The 21,513-nt window shown below is 41.0% G+C and overlaps 1 protein-coding gene across 1 annotated transcript in view; it reads right to left on the bottom strand.

Annotated features, from left to right (window-relative positions):
• col27a1b (collagen, type XXVII, alpha 1b) overlaps positions 1-21,513 on the bottom strand; it is a 425,030-nt gene that overhangs the window by 229,625 nt on the left and 173,892 nt on the right. The window contains exon 14 of the mRNA XM_052036787.1: positions 2,874-2,918. Within this exon, the coding sequence (XP_051892747.1) occupies positions 2,874-2,918 (45 nt within the window). The remainder of the gene's footprint in view (positions 1-2,873; positions 2,919-21,513) is intronic.

The following is a 21,513-nucleotide window of genomic DNA, read 5'->3' as shown; positions in this document are numbered from 1 at the left end:
CCTAGTTCAATTTCTTGCTGGACAGAATTTTAAAACAGTAAATGTGTACAAAGACTTTAAAACAGGTGCAAAAAAGTGACTATGCATGATTTTTGCAAAAGGTTGCAAATGGGTCCAATTTCTAGGCGCAAATGCTTTTGAGTCATTTGTATTCCCATTGCAACAATGTATGAACTGTCCAGTTAACATCTGCAGAAGTTCACTTTGTGATTAATTACATGAAACACGTGTTGAATGGTTATTGACAAATTTTCCTTACTTATGGAATTCCATGGGTCTCCACCGAACACCCTTTGGCATTTTTTGTTATGAGAAAATGCAATCTGGTGGTTTAAATTCAGTAAACTGTTGCCAGCACTCAGTGTTTTTTGCAGTCATAATCATTCCCTCACATAATTTTCATAAGGAAAAATTCTGCTTCATAGTTTGCAAGATGAAATGTGCTAAGTTTAACAGCAGATAATGAGGCATTAAAAAGCTGTATATGTTAAGTAATTTCTATTTATTAAAACCACTACACATTGTTAAAAGATAGGTTTATGATCTCTTTTGAAATGTTTATGGCTTTTAAATGAACAGTGTTGGCAAATATCTGATGCTCGTTCTATTTAGGTTCTGTTTAGTTGTCATAAATATCTAGAATAAATTTTTAAAGCTGGAATGATACTTTAGCTAACGTAATTGAGACTGCTAAAAGACAGCTGTCAAAGAGAGTTTATTACATGAGGATACAAACATCAAAGAAATATAGAGTGAAACATTTATCTTTGGTCCCAAGTGCTTAGTGCAAGTTAGATCCTCTATGACAGCCTGTTGAAGGAATGGTGAATCTTCTGAATTATACTATCAGTTTTGATTTCTTGCACGAACCTAAATAATGATATATTGACCCAAGGGTAGAAACACAACTTTTAGGTCGAGGTTTCACAAGTGCACTGTTTGTGTTTCTATCTAACTGACAATTGTTTCATGAGTGCTTGGAAATTAAACGTTCAAATAAATTTATTCGATGTCTCTGTATTCTTTTAATTGTCATTCTCATTGTAGAACAAATACTGTCTCTTGGCAACTTCCCCAAAAAAGACTTTGCTGAGTGGGAATCCCTGCCTGAGTAATGCTTTTCTCTCAAGCTTATCTCATGCAAATCTTTGACAGAGAAGTTGCTGAACCCGACTGGCAAGGCCATGAGTGGTGCCACAGTTTTGTATATCATAACCAGGTACTGAGAGTGGACCAGAACAAACTCCACCCATGAAATTGCTGAGTAAATTGCTCACAGGCACAATCCTCCCCACCATTGAGGACATCTTCAAGAAGGTGGCATCCATCATTAAGGACCCTCACCACCCAGGACATGTCCTCGTCATGTTACTATCACTGGGGATGAGGTACAGGAGCCTGAAGACCCACACTCAACATTTCAGGAACAGCTTCTTCCCCTCCACCATGAGATTTCTGAATGGTCCATGAACACTACCTTGTTATTCCTCTTTTGCACTATTTATCCATTTCTGTAACATAGTAATTTTTATGTCTTTATGTCTTGCACTGTAATGCTGCTGCAAAACAACAGATTTCTTGACATATGTCAGTGATAATAAACCTGATTCTAAAGTCTTGACAGATTACAAAGCCATGGCCCCAGCTTTGCTACCTATCAAAGGTTTTTTCTTAATTCATTTTTCAAGATCTGGACATCACTGGCATGGCATGCATTTATTGCCCTTCCCTGACTACCCTTGAGATGTTGGTGGTGAGCTGCCTTCTTGAACTATTGCACTATTTGTGGTGAAGGTACTTCCACATTGCTACTGCATGAGGAGCTCAAGGATTTAAATCCATTGACGATGAGTGATTAATGAGAATATAATCAGGACGGTGTTCCCACAAAGCCCTTGTCCTTCTTGGTGGAAGAGGTGCTTTAGGAGACAGCTAGTCACATATCCTTATAATCAAATGGTTTGGTGTCAAATTTAGTGCGTTGACATTCCTACGGTGTTTTTAGGGTGCTACATATATGTATATTGTTGCCAGTGTTGCTTGGCTTGCAGAAGTCCATTAAAGGTTGATCCTGCAGCATCAAAAATGCAATCATGTGAATCTCCCAAACAAAGACCACCTTTGAGGTTGCCTTCTTTACTGTTTTCAATTCCAAAATAAATTAGGAGAGGTATGAATACTTGTTTCTATCTAACTGGATCTAAGATTACAGTTAGGGAAAAACAATCATAGATAATCCAGAGAATAAGAAAGCAGAAAGAAATTGTGTAGGGTGGGGAGGTGGTTACAAAGGGGAAAAAGTAACCTTCAAAAATGGAGGTGTTTCATTTCTGTTTAAACTGTGCATGGAAGTGTTTAATTTTAGTCTCAAGTATTTTAGTCTGCAACTTTAATACAGTATCACAAAGCAATTATATTTACAATATTATACATGATTGAGTCAATGTGTGCCAAAAGCAAGGAGGTTTGATCAAGGAAACAATAGTTTTTCAGGAAACCGAAATTTCTTTGGATATACAAGCAGTTTAAGAATTTAAAAATGCCCTTTCGTTTAAGTAAGCTAAGGATTAAAGCATCAAAAGGCCATGGCTAATAAAATGATCTGACATTTTAAACAGCTTTAACAGCTTTAAAGATATTCTACTAAACACTATTATCTACAAACTAGTATTTGAGACTTAATATTCATTCCCTACTCCTGTGTTGAATAAGAGCATAATGTGCTATAATGTTTATGCTTTTTCTTGAACAACAAATCATATTTCTCTGTGAATTTCATAGTTTCACTTATAGTTTCAAAAATAACAAATGCAAACAGCTGAATGTAAAATAAATAACAGCACTGAAATAGTTAAGGACTGCTTGTTACTTACAACCAATCCACGGACGCCAGCAGGGCCTGGGGCTCCCAATTCTCCCTGTAAGCAAAGTTCAGAAGATTATTGGTTCTTTTCTAAACAAATGAGAGTTTGAAAGTGGCTTGTGCTCTGAAAGCAGAGACTCAAGGGGGAAGACCTGGTTCCCTCCCTAGCCTGTGTAATCTGCAACTCCCATCTACAGAAGGCATGCAAATAAATGGAGCCCGGCTATTTCCACTCAGCATTCACACAGAAGCTTGCTTGTTGTCCCGTTTCAGTGGGCTACAGTTATGTGTGAGCCAGATTTCCTCCATTCCACCAGTGGGACTGCAAGAACACTTCAGTGAAAGAGATAACTGTAACCACCCAGTAGCCAGCACTTTTTTTTGGTAGATGGCAAATTGGAATAGAACCAGTGTAAAATACAGAATGTGGGTAGAACGGATGTTTCTGTTAGCAAAATCACTGCTATATTTAATCATACGAATAAAAATCTGAATGACATAGACTTCAATCCAAATGAACTGCAAACAGCTCTGTATATTGCATTATTGTATTAACAGAAACTGAATCAGAATCTTTATGCACCGTGCTACCATTTATAATGTTCCCATCTCCAAATTACTTTCTTATACCATTAAAATTATAACAGTGCTAATTATAATTTCAATACAGCAAACTGCTTTCCCACAGCACAAAACAATTTTCTTCAATTATTCATAATGACTAAAATACACCACAGATTATTAACACCACTTAATTATGTAGGGGAATTCAATAGTGTGTGGCAAAAATTAATGATGTACTTGGAGTTCAAAACATGAGATATACAGGAAAACTTCAGCATACAATTTAAAAACATCTGATTCATAACTGTTGCCACTTCAGTAGTATTTTGAGGAGGAGGGACGGTTTGTTGGCAATTGTCAACCAAGTTAAACTCTCATAACTGTGAAAGAAAAGTAACATATTTTGATCTAAAGGCAGAAAGTAATTTAAATGCGCAATAAGGTTTGCACATCTGCAACAGACCAGACAGCATCCAGGGAGGGAGAAATGGAAATAGAGTTTTTGTAGATGTTGATGACACAACTTTGTTGTTGCTACGTATTTTCAGACAAGGTATTGATGATTTCCCTTCCTAATAATTATTTCTTTACTGCTTTTACAAAAGGAGAATTCAGGTGCAATGTGTTTCCGTAATAGTGAAAGATATTCAAGCAACCCCAGATGTCAAGGGATGTTGAGGTTTGTGTAAAAGTTCTCTGGCAGATTTAACAATCTGGTAGAAAAGGGAGGCCTTATAGGAGCAGAGAATATGTCGGGGGAAGCGGTACTTAAAACAAAATCAGGAGGGCAACGAAGAGAGATGGAGTAGCACTGGCAGACAAGATTAAGAAAAATCCTAAAGCGTTTTATAGGTATATTAAAAGGCAAGTGGGCAAACAGGGAAAGAGTAAGGCCAATGTGGCGATCTGCATGTGGAGCCGGTGGACATAGGTGGGGTCTTAATTGAATATTTCCCATCCATACTCATTAGAGGAAAGGATTTTAAAATTGGGGAATTGAGGGACAGGATTGGTGGAATTCCTGTAAACAAATTACCATTGAAAAGGAGGTTTTAGATGTCTTAGTGGGCTTGAACATGGATAAATCCCTAGGGCCTAATGAGATAATTCACAAGTTTCTCAGGGGGGCAAGGGAGGAGACTGCTGGGGCTTTGACAAAAATTTTCAAATCTTCTCTGGCACAGATAAGCTACTAAATGGCTGGAGGACAGATAATGTGGTACCTTTTTTCATGAAGGGCAGCAGCCAGGTAATTTACAGGCTCATGAGTCTAACATTGATGGTAGGATTATTTTTTTTTAATTCAGAAGGGCATTGGAGTATGGGATTTCTACAGATGGTTATTTAATGGCTGGCATGGATTAGGTGGGCCAAAGGCCTACTTCTGTTCTGTATGACTTCATGATGGTGTAGTATGAAATGAATGGGAATAGACTTGGAATAAACGCTGTGGTGTGGAAGTGAAGAACTAGAGTAGAGAGTTCTGGAAAGAAGAGCAGAGTTGATGATTCTCCCAACAATGCTGCACATGAAAAAGGACAAAATGAGAGGGTGGATGAGTGAGAAAGAAGGATTTTTATTATAAGGTTATCCTTCAGTTTGGATACCATTAGAATAAATAAATCATCGATGAGTGGGAAAAAATTGATAGAGAATATTGCAAATAATGTAAGAAGGAATGAGAAATAAAAAGAGATACACTTTAGTAAAGCCTTTGACACAGTCCCACATGGTAGGCTGGTCTGGAAGGTTAAGACACATGGGATCCAGGGTGAGCTAGCCAATTGGATACAAAATTGGCTTGGTGGTAGGAGGCAGAGGGTGATAGTGGAGGATTGTTTTTCAGATTCGAGGTCTGTGACTAGTGGTTTTTAACAGGGATTGGTGTCGGGCCCCCTAATGTTTGTCATATATATTAATGATTTGAATAAGAACATAGGTGGCATGATAAGTAAGCTTGCAGATGACACAGAAATTGATTGTATAGTGGACAGTGAAGAAGGCTGTCTATAGTTACAACAGGATATAGATCAACTGGGAAAGTGGGCAAGGTAATAACAGATGGAATTCAACTCAGGCAAGTGTGAAATGATATATTTTGAGAAGTTAAACCGGGTCAGAGCAGCGAATGGCAGGGTCCTGGGGAGAGCTGTTGAACAGAGAGACCTTGAGGTACAGCTACATAATTCCCTGAAAGTGTCGACACAGGTAGACACGGTGGTGAAAAAGGCATATGGCATGCTTGCCTTCATCGGCCAAAGCATTTAATACAAGAGTTGGAGTGTCACATTACAGTTGTACAAATGTTGGTTACACCACACTTGGAGGATTGTGTGCAGTTTTGGTCACCACACTACAGGAAAGATGTGTTTAAGCTAGGTGTGTATAGGTGTACATGCACCTGTCTACATCAACAGTGCTGAGGTTGAGAGTGTTGAGAACTTCAAATTCCTAGAAGTGAAGATCACCAATAGCTTGTCCTGGTCCAACCATGTAGACACCACGGCCAAGAAAGCCCACCAGCGCCTCTACTTCCTCAGGAGGCTAAAGAAATTTGGCATGTCCCCTTTGACGTTCATCAACTTTCATCGATGCACCGTAGAAAGCATCCTATCTGGATGCATCACAGCTTGGTAAGACAACTGCTCTGCCCAGGACCGCAAGAAACTGCAGAGTATTGTAGACACAGCCCAGCACATCATGGAAACCAGCCTCCCCTCCATGGACTCTAAGCAGCCAGCATAATCCAAGACCCCATCCACCTGGGTCATTCTCTCGTCTCTCCTCTCCCATCAGGCAGAAGATACAGGAGCCTGAGGGCACATACCACCAGGCTCAAGGGCAGTTTCTATCCCACTGTGATAAGACCACTGAACGGTTCCCTGAAACGATGAGAAGGACTCGACCTCACAATCTACCCTGTTATGACCTTACACCTTATTGTCTACCTGCAATGCACTTCCCTGTAGCTGTGACACTTTACTCTGTATTCTGTTATTGTTTTTACTCTATACTACCTCAAAGAACTGTGTAATGAATTGATCTGTATGAACAGCATGCAAGACAAGCTCTTCATTGTACCTCGGTACAAGTGACAATAATAAACCAATACCAATACCAAGCTAGACAGGATACAGAAAAGATTCACAAGGATGTTGCCTGCATTGGAGTGCTTAAGTTACAAGGAGAGATTGGATACGCTGGGTCTTTTTTCCCTACAGCAAAGGAGACTGAGAGGTGACATGATAGATGCATATAAAATTATGAGAGGCAGAGATAGGGTAGATAGGGTAGATAGCTATTTCCCCATGATAGGGGTTTTCTAAAACTAGAGGGCACAGGTTTAAGGTGAGACAGGGGAAATTTAAAGGGGATCTGAGGGGTAAACTTTTCACACAAAGAATAGATAGTATCTGGAATGAGCTGGCAGAGAAAGTGTTGGAGGCAGGAACTGTAACAAAATTTAAGAGGTATCTGGACTGGTACTTGAATGAGCAAGGTATAGAGCAATATGGAATTAATACAGGCAATCGGGATTAGTAATAGATAGGCATGATGGTTGACATAGACATGGCAGACCGAAGGGCCTGTTTCTATGCTGTACAAATCTAGGAGGTGTGCTAGGATTCTAATTTCAACACAGTAATTCAATGTGTGTACGAGGTGCTACCTGTTTTGGGAACTTGGTTAAAAGGTTAGGTGAAGCATGGACATAGGAAAAAAACTTATATGGAAGTGGAAATAATTGGTCCTTGGTGACAAATAAGATGTGGTGAAAACTTAGCTCTTTGTAGAACGGAGGGTAATACCGCAGCAAGTACTGTTGTCTCACACCTCTAGCAACCCAAGTTTGATCCTGACATTGAGGTCTGTCTGTGTGGAGTTTGGATTTTTTCAGGTACTGTGTGTGTGGAGTTTGCATGCTCTCTGACAGCATGGTTTTCCATCAGGTGCTTTGGCTTTCTTCCAGGTTTATTGGGTATTGTAAATTACTCCTAGTGTAGGTGGGTGGTAGGAAAATTAGGTTAGAGTTGATGTGATTGTGAGACAGAAAAAGTTAAACATCAATATGTAGATTGATGAGTTACTCTGAGAGCCAGTGGCCAAATGGCCTCCTCCTATGTGATAAGAGAATATGAGAAAAAGATGTAGAGCTTTTGTGCAATCTGCTTCAACCTTTGAAAGAAGGACAGTTGAGTTGCAAGAATATTGAGCTTATGGTGGGGCTAAAGGCAATACTTTGGACTCTTCCACTTTTATTTTTGCATATACTCCTTAGAATCTTACCATTAACGTTAAAGTAAGTGCTGGAAATCAAAAAAGGGTTTGATTTTAACCCCGCCTTCCCATTCTGGACATTGCAGATATTGCTCTGCCAACTTCTTGATGATGAGCCCACTGGACAAATAACAATCCGCCTTTGAACAATTGTCTCCTGTAGTTTCATGAAGTCAATGTGATAAAGTTAATTTGCTCAGCCACACAGTTTAACAGAAGTTAATAATTCTATGAATTTCAAAATGGCTTAAAATGCAATTAATTTATTTTCAATGCATTCTATAGAAATAAATCTTTTTAATAAATTACATCAACCCAAATATATCTCTTGTACATAATTTAATTTGGTTAGGGACAAATGAAAATAGCATATGGGACATGTATCTAAAGGCATAATGGGTCGAATCTCACCGATCCAGCATTGATCTTCCTGGAATCGCAGTCTAAACTATCCGTATGTCCTTGTTTAACTGGTTTAGATGCGGAGCACTCTGCAACCTGGAATCCAGCTGAAAGTGCTCAGCAATAACAGGCACTGTCAGCAGTATAATGAAGAAAACTTGTCACCTGAAACACCCCAGGCAGCTTTTATCAGTAGGCAAAGCTATGGACAGGATTTTGCCAACTATAAAAGTTGCAAGTGACTTTTTAAAGTTCTTAAATTTCTTTGACATTCATAGAATTTAAAAATTATTAAAATTGAATTCAATCAAAAAAATTAAAAATAACTAAAACACATAAAATAATTTCAGTAAAACAAAATAATTGCGACTAACTTTTCCCCTTGCCTCCCAAATCTATGTCCTGCAAACCATAGTGAAATCAGGTTTGAACTGCCTACGGTCCAAGAGGTAATTCCCCAGCATAAAGACTGTACTTCATAAGTGGACTCTATGCTTATTCCAGCAGAGGAAAGAAGTGACAGATCTGGACTTCTGAATCTGTCAGTAAGTGCCGAACATCTGCACTTGACAGTGCATTGGTTAAAGTCTGGGACTTACTGCTGCTTAAACTGCTGAACTTCTGAACATCAGGCTGGATATCATTATAATAAATAAATTAACAGTTAAAAAGCTCTCAGAAACTGGAATCAAGGTTTCTGAGCTGCACATCTTCAGACTCAGGTCACTAAAGAGGACAGTAAATGCACAGGAACTATGCTTTTTACTCAAATAAAAATAGGACTTCAATTTATTTAGTTCATTCCATGAACTCAGGACATCATAATGCCCTTCAGAGTCAACGAGGTAGTTTAATGTGTAGTCACTGTTATACAGTGGGACATGAGATAGCCAATTTGTGCATACAGGTTTTCACAAACAGCTATTAGCTATAAGCTGTCTAGTCATGTTGGTTCAGACACAAATATTGCTCAGGATATTTACTTTGTTTTAATGCCTCATCCAAAAATGGATTTAGAATAAATAATGTGGAAGTGACATGATAACCCCTGTCCTACCATTTTTCCATTTTGCTTTTGAAAATAACTATGCAAAAAGAATCAAGTGTTGACACAGGATATGCGGCAGGCAGAATTTAAAGCACATAGCAATGAACAACTGCATGGGCCATTTATGCAGATTTTTCTTAATATGTCCTTGTCTGTCTGTTTTCATGAAGGTTTACATGAGCTTTAATGGTAATTGGTCTGCAACTTTTGTTTCTTTCATAGAAGTAAATGGGACTATTCCTGAAAGATTCTATATATGTGAATTATCGGATAGAAGAAGATAATCAGTGGAAGAATGCAAGTCAGATTGGGCTGCTCAAGTATCTTTTCCACTCTTTCCAAAGGCTGTCTGAATTTTGTTTTTCTCAAATGCACCACTTTCCTTTAATTATCTGCATAATTTTCTTTCATGGCAATATAGCTTTTCTGCTGTCATCACTATGCTCTGTAAATGTCCCAATTTACATATTCCTGTGAATTACTGTGCAAATACATAGCGATAAATAAAAATAGAATTCTATCATTGTATTTCTCTTCTGGGGAGATACTGAAAAATAAGACTCCATTCTGAGTACCAATCATGGAACTTATCCATCTGATTTAATATATAGATCATGCAACTGTACGTACAAGCAAATTGATGGTTTTATATTACACACATTTCAAACCACATGAGAAAATACATCCCATAGTGTTTCTGTTTAATTGGCAAGTTAGGTTTAAAGCAGTCATACTTTTTCATTACATATGTGGCCAAATCTTCTGTGACCTGGACTATGCTATTCCTTCCAGAATGGTCCAGGGCACAGTCTTGCACTGGGAAGGAACCCAGCTTCCAGTGCATCAGTGAGGCACAGGATAATATGGTACCTCTCATAATGAAAGTGGCCAGCTGCAATGGCATGAAAGGTATTGATTCCTGTAAGGCCCTGCTGCCTGGTTCACCAACTATCAAACCTGCTGTCTAAATTGAATGTTTATGACCATCGTTGACATTCACCGTTCAACAGAAAAGCAGGTTTAAAGATTAACTGGAGAAACAAAGGACTACAGATGCTGGAATCTAGATGAAAAAGCAACAAGATGCTGGAGGAACTCAGCAGGCCAGGCAGCATCCATGGAGAAAAACAGACGGTCAACGTTCTGGGTCAGGACCCTTCTTCAGGACTGAAGACAAGAAAAGGGAAAGTCCAATATGCAGTGATAGGTGGACAAAAGTGGAGAGGCGGGGTGGGCACAAAGTGGTGATGGATAGATGCACGTAAGAGATAGTGATAGGCAGACGTGGAAGAGGAGAGGAGGGCAGATCCACTAGGGGATGGGTCAAAGGTATGGAGGCAGGTGCCCCATGGGGGTAGGGAAGGAGAGAGAAAAAAAGGCAAGAAAAAGGAGAGATAGGCTAGGAAAGGGAAGAAAAAAAAGAGGCATGATGGGTGGGGGGGGGGGTGGTTAGGTCACTTAAAGTGGGAGAATTCTATGTTCATGCCATTAGGCTGTAATGTCCCAAGATGGAAAATGAGGTGCTAGATCGTGGTTATGGAATGAGTGCAGGTGTTCTACGAAATGGTCACCTAGTCTGAGTTTGGTCTCGCCATTGTAGAGGAGGCCACACTTGGAGCACCGAATGCAGTAGATGATATTAGGGGAGGTGCAAGTAAATCTCACCTGAAAGAACTGTTTGGGTCCCTAGATGGAGGTGATGTAGGGGCAGGTGTTACACCTATGGCGGGGGCAGTGGAAAGTCCCTGGGGTGGAAGCAGGATGAGTGGGGAAAAAGGAGTGAACTAGGGAGTCGTGGAGAGAGCGGTCCCTGTGAAAGGCAGAAATGGGTGGGGAGGGGAAGATATGCTTGGTGGCGGGGTCCCGTTGGAGATGGTGGAAGTGGCGAAAAATGATGTGTTGGACACGTAGGCTGGTGGGATGAAATGGGGGACCCTATCCCTGTTGGGTCTGGGAGGGGTGGGGGTGGGAGCAGAAGTGCGGGAAATGGCAGAGATTCAGGTGCGAGCTCTCTCGACCACAGCAGGGGGAATTAACTGAAATGGCTTGTGTCCAATAATTACGTAATAATTGAGTGTGACTGAAAAGGAAGACAACCAGATTCAGGAAAGAGGCAAGGCTGGCTGTGGAGGAAAAAAAGGAAGAGAAGCAGAGAGGGAACATTGGAGCATTAGGCCTGGCTAGCTGATGGCAAGGCTACCAACAGTGGGTCCATTAACATCATGGAAGTGCAAGAGACCAGAACTTGAGAAGTACGAAAAACTCACAATGTTGGAGGACCAGTGGAGAATACAGGGATAGAGAAAAGTAAGGCTATGGAGGAAAATTAAAACACTGGTTAACACTTTTAAGATCTATGCACTGCCATACTGGGAGCAAATGTAGGTGAGCAAGCAAAGGGCCAAAGGGTGAATGTGAGTTGTTATGATGTAGGAAAATGGCACAATGAAGGATGGGATATGCTCTAAATGATGATATAATTGAATAGTGTGTGTTAGTGTGGGTATATTTACAACAAATAATTTATGACAGTTGGATAATTAATTAAATGGCTAGCTGGAAATGTTTACCTGATTATCACTGTCAGCAGGGGCTGACTCAGGCCCTCAGAATTTTTGCTTGTATAAATACAGGAAGTTTTTGTTAGTACATGAAGTTCAGTTCTTGTAAGTACTGCTTCTACAAATCGTGAAACTCATGGTTTGGTGCATTAACGGAAAGACAACACTCATATTTTAAAGAAAAGTCAGCATTGAATAAATAAGATGCACCATCAGCAACTATTCAAATTAAAACCTGATAAACAGGGGAAAGAATCAAAGTGTGACTTCTCAGGAAGACAGGAAAGCAATCAGATAGTGAGCACTGCATTTTTTTCTATCTTAAAGAGTTCCACTGAAGTATAATCTATTAAAAATGAATTACTGAAATTGATATCTTAAATTAAAAATATGAATACCAAGTTCAAAAACTTAATTTCTAATTAAATAAATTATGCCAGGTATAACAGAGCAGTTGACGTGATGCGGCTGCAGAATGTGGGAGCTGGTGGAGATCGCTATGATCCATGGCAGCCAAATCTGCAAAGAGTACCTGCAGCTAAGGAACTTCAGTTCAAAGTTAACTGTAGTCTGAGCTGTAGACATCTCTATGCATCGAGACAATCATACTTCTTGGGTAAGTACTCTAGGACTGGCCTGCATACAGGGAAAAGAGGATGTAACTACATGTGTACTGGTGGGAAGATTCAGAGGGTGGTTTTGGAGGAGTCCGTTGTTCAACAGGTCCGAGATTTTTCCAGCCTGTATGGATAAATGGCTTAAAGGTGGCTCGTAGGATACAAGCTGACTATAGGAGCAAGGCATTTGGTGCTTTTCAGATTGGTGGATTGAAAATGAATGTAATAATAAAAGATGACAGCAGAGTTAGAGTGATAGATACTATTCCCTGAGTATAAATCTGAAAGACTGAGCCGCCCGCGAAGTGGCAAATGATTTCTCCTTGGGACTAGAGAGGAATTTCGAATGGCGCAGAATGGTCCAGTTCTCATGGTCCACAAGGATATCAATGACACAGATAGGAACAAGAAATAGTTCTGCTAAGGGAGTACAAGTAGCTAGGGTCTAAATTAAAAAGCAGAACCACAAAGACAATAACCTCTGGATTAGTAGCTGAGCAACATGCATATTGGCACAGAGTTGATTACGTGACTTAAATTTAGTGTTGAAGAGATGGGTTTCAATTCATGAGGTAATGGCGTCAGTACAGGAGAAAGAAGGAACTATTCTGTTGGGATGACTTCATTTGAATCTGAGAGAGACTAATGTTTTGGGGAATCAAATAACCAGATCTGTAGGTAGGGCTTCAAGCTAAATTGGAAAGGGAGGATTCAGATTAGGGGAAATCGAGAAAGTTAAGGAGAAAGGACCAGATGATATTGCAGGGTTGCGAAATGGACAATGATTGCCAGAATGTGACAGTATTGGACAGAACAAACAAACAGAAGAGTTCACTTGAAAACAGTCAGGTGGTAAAAACTGGAAAAAAAGACTAAATTAAAGGCTCCTTATTTGAACACATGCAGCATTTACAACAAGATAGATGAATTGATAGCACTCCTAGAAATAAATGGGTATATGAGAATCCCACTGAAAGTACAGTTGTAAGGCAGCTAAATATTCTATGGATACACAACATTTTGAAAGGATAGGCAGAAAGGTAAAAGAGGTGGCATACATCTGGGGGAATAGTACAACACTGAGAAATGATCTTTGGTAAGAAAATCAAGATGCAAAATCAGTTTGGATGGTAATAAAAAATACAAGAGAAATAAATTACTGAAGGGTGTGATCCACAGGCAGCTACACTATAGAGCAGAGTATAAATCAGGAAATAACAGGGACTTGCAAGAAAGGAACTGAAATAATTATGGGCAATTTTAATCTTCATGTGGATTTGAAAAGTCAAATTGTCAAAGGTTGTCTGGAGCAACACACAAAAAGCTGGAACTCAGTGGGCCAGGCAGCATCCATGGAGGAAAATGGACAGTCGACGTTTCGGGTTGAGATCCTTCATCAGGACTAGAAGGAAAGAGGAAAGGTAACTCGTATAAAAAGGTGGGGGGAAGGGGTGGAGCAAGAGCTGGCAGGCAATAGGTGGATCCAGGTGAGGGGAGTGATAGGCAGATTGGGGAAGGGGTAGAGACGGAATGACGCAAGAAGCTGGGAGGTGAGAGGTGGAAGTGACAAAGGGCTGAAGAAGATTGAATCTGATAGAAGAGGACAGTGAACTATGGAATAAAGGGAAGGAGGTGAGGAGGGGAACCGGTGGGAGAAATGTGTGGGTGATGGGCAGATCAAGAGGGCAGGGGAGGGCAAAGAGATGAGGTGATGAATACCCAGGATCCTTGCTGGGGCCAAACTGGGAGGCCTGGAGACAGAGCTGGAAGCCACATGGCACAAGATTGCAGCAGAGACAAGTGCCCAGGAAGGACACATGGCTGTAGTAGCCATGTCTGGAGAAGGTTGTCTGGACAGCACGTTTACAGAGTGTATGTAGGACTTTATCTCAGAACAATGCGTTGTGGAGCCAAATGGAGTACAGGCCATTTTAGATCTGGTTACATGCAATAAGTCAGGATTAAATAATAATGACATTATTATGGGAAAGATAGAATTTCACACTTACATGCAAGAATCAAAAACGTGAATCTGAAACTACAGGTGACCCATTGTTATGGGGTTGGGTTGCATTCCTAGGAAGTGGCTTGTATCGTGATTTTCTCTAACGCCAGACCGTATCATCTATGCATGTGTCAAGAAACATGAGTTTAAAAAAATAAATTTTGTGTTTATTCATTTACTTCTTTTCACATAAATTCTGTGATGGTAAATTTTATTCTGTATCTCAAATTTTGGGTAGTGATTTGTGAATTCTGTAATGGTGAATTACTGTAATGTGGGGGTCGCCTTTACTGGTTTAAACCTAAATAAAGGCAAATGCAAAGGTATGAATACAGATCTAATTTCTTTAGCTGCTTGGACAGCACTCTCATCCTTCATTCATTCGGGTACAGGAGCCTGAAGACATCTACTCAACAATTCAGGAACAGCTTCTTCCCCTCTGTCTCAGGTTTATGAATAGTCCATGAACTCATGAACACAACCTCGTTATTCCTTTTTATTTGCACTACTTATTTATTTTTGTAATTAATAGTAATTTTATGCCTTTGCATTATTCTGCTGCTGCAAAAGAACAGATTTCACATCATACAAGTCAGTGATAATAAATATAATTCTGATTCAAGTGAATTAGCTTAGTGAATCTTTTTCAAACAGCCTCCAATACCAGTCTATCTTTTCTTGAATAAGTGAAGCAAAATTGCAGCCAGTAGTCCAGCTGTGGCCTCAACAGTACCATATAACAATACATCTCAATTTCTAAATTCCAACCCCCTTGAAAATAAAATGGCCAATAAGCCATTTGCCTTCCTAACCCATCAGATATCTTTGAGATAAATGCAATGTCCTCTACCATGAAGGCCAATGCAAAGTATTGATTTAATTTACCTGCCATTTTCCTAGTTTACAATTATAAATTCCCCAGTTTCACTCTCTAGGGGACCCACACTTATTCAAGCAACCCTCCTCCTTTTTATGCATCCATAAAACTCTTGCTGTTTGCCTCTTATGAACTTAATCCTATGAAGTGGAGTCAGCATTTAGAAGGAAGGCACAGAAAAGGAAGGATGGGCAGAGAATAATAGAGGGAGGGGGAGAGAGGGGAAAAGGGAGGGATGAGAGAAGAGAGAAAGAGAGGAGAGAACAGAGAGAGTGGAGAAGGAAAAAGGGAGGGGAGAGAGTGAGGAGGAGGGGAGACAATGGAAGGGTGTGAGAATGGGGGGAGAGAGAGACACAGAGAGATGAGCTAGAGAGAAAGAAGGAGATTTATTAAGAGAGGGGAAGATATAGTGAAGGCATGAAGTTTCTCAGGAATGGAATTGAACTAGTCTCCTTTGATTGGACATTGTGGTGGTGGGGGCTGGTGAAAACAGTGACAATGCAGAGTGGGGTCTGTAGTCATAAATCCTCATGCTCTGACACCATGATGTGGAGGGAATGGGCAAAGGATATAGGTTCACCCTAGTTCAAGATACAAGGTATGTGGCCTGATGGGAAGATGCAATCAGGTGAAGGGGGGTGGGGTTGGACGGGATGGAAAAGGTCACCAAAGGAAGGAGAAACATACAGAAACCTGCGTGGACAGATGAGTGTATGTGGGAGAAGAACACTGGAGGTGTGGTTTACCCGAAATTGGAAAATTCAATGTTCATATTATTGGATTGTAGGCTCCCCAAGCAGAATGTAAGATGTTGTTCTTCCAATTTGCATTTGGCCTCTCCGTGGCAATGGAGAAGGCAGTGTGAACATGACATGCAAACAGTAGCTTGAGATGGCTGTTGCAGAGAGAATGCAGGTGCTCCGCAAAATGGTCGCCTAGTTTATGCTTTGTTTCACCAGTGTAAAGGAGGCCACATTGTGAGCACTGAATGCAGTAGAACAGGTCGGAAGAGTTGCAGGTGAATCTCTGCCTCATCTAGAAGGGCTGTTTAGGTTCCCAAATGGTACTGAGGGAGGAGGTGAAGGGACAGGTATTACACCTCATTTGATCGCAAGGTAAAGTGTCAGCAGATCATGAGTGATGAGCAAACCAGGGAGAAAGCAGAAAGGGGGATAGTGGGGAACATGTGACTTGTGGGATCACATTGGAGCTGGCGGAAATGGCGAATGATGATATGGTGGATGAGGAGTGATGGGGTGAAAGGTGAGGACTAATGGAACTCTAACACTTCTATCTGGGGAAAGGGGTTCAGAGCAGATGTGCAGGAAATGGAGGAAATGTCTGAAGGCTCCATCAATGATGGCAGAGGGAAAGCCACATTTCAGGAAGAAGGACAATATTTCAGAAGCCTTATAGCTGAGGGCATTATCTGGAGAACAGATGTAGTGGAGATAGAGAAATTGAGAAAAAGCGATGGCATCCTTACAGGAGGGAGGTTGAGGTAGCTGAGCAAGGTCCCCTGCATGTGACCCAAACAGTCCTTTTAGGTGAGACAGAGATTCACCTGCACCTCCCTTAATATCATCTACTGCATTCGGTGCTCCAAATGTGGCCTCCTCTACATTGGTGATTCCAAACGCAGACAAGGTGACCGTTTCGCAGAACACCTGCGCTCTGTCCATAACCACGATCAGCATCTCCCCGTTGCCAGTCACTTCAACTCCCCCCCCACACTATCACAGATATGTCAGTCCTCGGCCTCCTCCACTGCCAGGAGAATTCCAAGTGCAAATTGGAGGAACAGCACCTCATTTTCCGTCTTAAAACCTTGCAAGCTAACAGCATGAACATTGAATTCTCCCACTTTAAGTAACACCCCTCACCATGCTTCTTCTCTTCTTCCCTTTCCTAGCCTCCCTCTCTTTTTTCTACCCCCCTTTTTTTTTTTACCTTTCTCTCCTTACCTTTGACCCATCCCCTGGTGGATCTGCTCTTCCCTCCTTCCCTGCACCTGCCTATCACCATCTCTTACCTGCATCTACCTATCACCACCTTGTGCCCACCTCACCTCCATTCTTTTGTCCACCCATCGCTGCTCTGCTTTTCCCTCCTATATATTGGGCTTCCCCTTCTCCTATCTTCAGTCCTGAAGATGGGTCCTGACCTGAAACGTTGACCACCTGCTTTTTTCCCCACAGATGCTGGCTGGCCTGCTGAGTTCCTCCAGCATCATAATGTTTTTCATCTAGAGTTCCAGCATCTGCAGCCCTTTTTTCCTCTAAGGTTTCAAATATACTGACCACTACAAAATCCTAAAATTGCATTGTTCAAAATGTTATAACAAGCCATAACAAACATACTGGAAAAATCACTAATTATTCAACTTATGTGACTGGGGAAGGAAGTGAAGGGCAATCTGAGATCAAAACAAAAGTCTGGTGCATTAATTTCTTTTTAAAGAAGAAAAACCTGAATAAATTAAAAATGGGTTTACTGATGCACAAAACAGCAAAAAGTTGATAATTTATAAGTGATTAAAATTAGGCAGAAAATGTTGAATTAAAAAACATAGTTAGGAAGAAAAGTAAAACGGACAGCAACACCATTTAAAATTTAAAGGGCAAAAATGTTCTGAGGCTAAGTCCCAGGGATAAGTCTTTTGAAAATAAAATTAATGCAGTGATTAGCAAGTCCAAAGACAAATGTTTGGGTAAGTTTATTTTTTTAATTCTTATTTACTTTGGCCATGTGTATTAAGCTGGTATCAAACCAGTTTTAAAATTTAAATAGTAGCTAAATAAATCATATCAGCAATTACATCAATACAATAAAACTCCATTAATCTGGCACACTCAGGATTTTTGGTAGTGCTGGATTAGCAGATTTTCCAGACTAGTGTACATTATTCTATCAATACACCAACGCACTTTTAATTTGCTATTTTTTAGATGTTACACAAATGCAATAATAAAATTTCCTGTGAATCTGGTGAATTTCAAGGGAGCACAGGAAACAGAACCGGGTGAATTCAAAGGAAGTGCCGCAAGTAGGGCTCTGGTGAGTGGAAGGGAGCAGGGAAAACTGAAGCCCTGGTGAGTGAAAGGGTGCGCAGGACCTGGGATCCCAGCAAATGGAAGAGAGCGCAGGAACCAGAGCCATACTAAATGGAAGGGAACACAGGAACCAGGGTTCCAGTGAGTAGAAAGGAGCATGTATACTGGGGCTGCAATGAGTGGAAAGAAGCACTGGAACTGTGGCCCAGGAGAATGGAAGGGTGCATGGGAAGTGAGTAGAAGGGAGTGTGAGAATCAGCACCCAGTGAGCCAGATGGTGAATCATTGGGATTTCTGAATAGTCAAATGGTAGATTATCCAAGTTTTACTGTACAACTCATAACTTGCACAACCGCAGTATAAGTCATGATTGGGTGGTACAAAACGAAAAGACTGAAACATCTGAAACCACTTCAGTTAAAAGTTCCATGTGAATATTTCAACTCACTCTCCTTCTCTGGTTTCAGCTAGTGTTCAGCCAACACAATTCACTCCATGCGAGAGAGAAGTAAGCTGAACATAATAGATACACATACCAGTTTGGTTTTCCTGAACTAACCACATCTCTAGTCAAATATTCCAGAATATCCCAGCTGCTTCATCCATGATAAGGTCAGAGGTGGGGATGTTCACTGAAGCTTGCACAGTATTTCATTTCTATTCACAACTTTTCAGAGAATGAAGTAGTCTCTGTGGACTTGAGTATAACATCAAGGAACCCTAGCCAAACTGGAGCCAATGGGAGTCAGGGAGAAAGCCCTCTGCTGGTTCCAATCATACCTAGCACAAAGGAAGGTGGTTGTGGTGGTTCTCTCAGCCACAGGACATCTCTGCAGGAGTTTCTCAGGGTAGTGTCATAGATCCTACCATCTTCAGCTGCTCCATCAATGACCTTCCCTTAATCATAAGGTCAGAAGAAGGGATGTTCATTGATAATTGCACAATGTTCAGCACCATTCGTGACTTCTCAAATAAGGAAGCGATTCACAACCAAATGCAGCAAGACCTGGCCAATATCCAGGCCTGGCCTGATAGGCAGCAAGTAACATTTGCGCCACACAAGTGCAAGGCAATGATGATCTCCAACAAGAGAAAACCCAGCTATCACCTCCTGCCATTCAATGGCATTACCATCACTGAATCCCCCACTATCAATATCCTGGGGGTTACCATTGACCAGAAACAGAACTGGAGTAGCCATGTATACAATGTAGCTGCAAGAGCAGGTCAGAGGTTAGGAATCCTGCAGCAAGTAACTCATCAACTGACTCCCCAAAGCCTGTCCACCATCTACAGGGCTCAAGTTAGGAGTGTGATAGAATGCTGTCCACTTGCCTGGATGAGTGCAGCTTCAACAACACTCAAGAAACTCAACACCATACAGGATATAGCATCCTGCTTGATAGGCACCCCATCCACAAAAATTCACCAACCCCACCACCGACACTCAGTAGTAGCAGTTTGTACCATTTACTGGATGCACTGCAGCAACTCACCAAGACTCCTTAGACAGCACCTTCCAAACCCACGACCTCTACCAGCTCGAAGAACAGGAAGCAAAAGCATTGGAACACCACCACCTGGAAGTTGCCCTCCAAGCCATACACCACCCTGACTTAGAAATATATCACCATTCCTTCACTGTCATTGGGTCAAAATCCTGGAAGTTTCTCTGTCACAACATTATGGGTATACCCACACTTCAAGGACTGCAGTGGTTCAAGAAGGCAGTACACCAACGGCAACTATGGATGGGCAATTAAGTGCTGGCTCAGGCTGCAAAGCCCACATCCCTTGAATGAATAAAGAAAGTACAAGCAGCAAGGTCCAGATGGCATTCAGGCTTGCTCTGATGAGTGACAAATAGCATTCAGAATTTCTTGGCAATGGATATCTCCAAGAGACAGTCTAAATATCTCCCTTTTATTTTCAACAGCATCATCATTGCTACCAGTGTTTAGCACTTTGAGGCTACCACTGACTAGAAACCAGACCAACCAAGAAAATCAATGAGACAAATGCACTATTTCACAATATAAGGCTCACTTTCTGTACAAAAATATTAGCTTATACATTAAGCTGTTTCAGTCAGTGCAATGGAATTCATTTTTAAAATTTATTTGTTAACAAGATTTGTTGTTGCTGCCAAGCTAGCATTTATTATCCGTTCCTAAATAGCCCTGCGAATGACCCAGAACTGAGAAAACAGTTAAGAATCAACCACTGTGTTGGGTGTGTAGTCACATCTAGGCCATAGCAGTAAAACATGGCAGATTTCCTTCTCTGAAGGACTTTAGTGAACCAGATGGATTTTTAACAACACCTGGTAGCTTCATGGTTACTGTTTTTGAAACCAGCTTTTGTTTTCAAAATTCAGTTTTATTTAATTACTTGGCTTTAAATTCCCCAGCTGCCATTGTGAAATTCAAACTCATTTCTCTGATTCAATGGTCCAGAATTATGACTGCTAGTCCAATAACTTAACCACTACACTACTGAACCCCCAATGTGGATCAGTAAGTGACAAAGTGGCAGCTGCAATTTTTTTGTCATGATTAACACTTCACTGGAAATTTGATTGGATATTTCCCTTGTATCATGATTGGCATACTTTCATTGTGTAATTTCACATGCATTCAACTGGAGCAACAAGTAATCAACAGTTGTTGGTCTTTCCAAGGGAACCTTGAATGAGCCAAGTCCCTCTACCTACACTTGCCCTCAACTCCTGATTAACTTTCCACCCCCCCTCCCCCGAATCCTGACCAAAACACCAGTACTCTAAAGTTTCCCTCTCAATCAAACTCTCTCCCTAGGCCCCAATCACAAATCCCCATCATTTCAGGAGGCATGGGATACAGGGAAACTTGGCTGTGTGGATTCAGAATTGGCTCACTCATAGAAGACAGAGGGTGGTGGTAAGATGGACCGTATTCTGACTGGAGATCGGTGACCAGTGGTGTTCCACAGGGAACTGGTCTGGGACTCCTGTTCTTTGTGATCTTTATAAATGACTTGGACAAGGATGTGGAGGGGTGGGTTAGTAAGTTTACTGATGACTCGAAGGTTGGTGGTGTTGTGAATAGTGTAGAAGGTTGCTGTAGATCACAACAGGACATTGATAGGATGCAGAGCAGGGCTGAGAAGTGGCAGATGGAGTTCAACCCAGAAAAGTGTGAAGTGATGCACTTTGGAAGATCGAGTTTGAAGGCAGAATACAAGGTTAATGGCAGGACTCTCAGCAG

The sequence above is a fragment of the Pristis pectinata genome, chromosome 23, assembly GCF_009764475.1.
Source record: "Pristis pectinata isolate sPriPec2 chromosome 23, sPriPec2.1.pri, whole genome shotgun sequence".
NCBI classification, from domain to species: domain Eukaryota; kingdom Metazoa; phylum Chordata; class Chondrichthyes; order Rhinopristiformes; family Pristidae; genus Pristis; species Pristis pectinata.
This window is presented reverse-complemented; position numbering and strand designations above follow the sequence as displayed.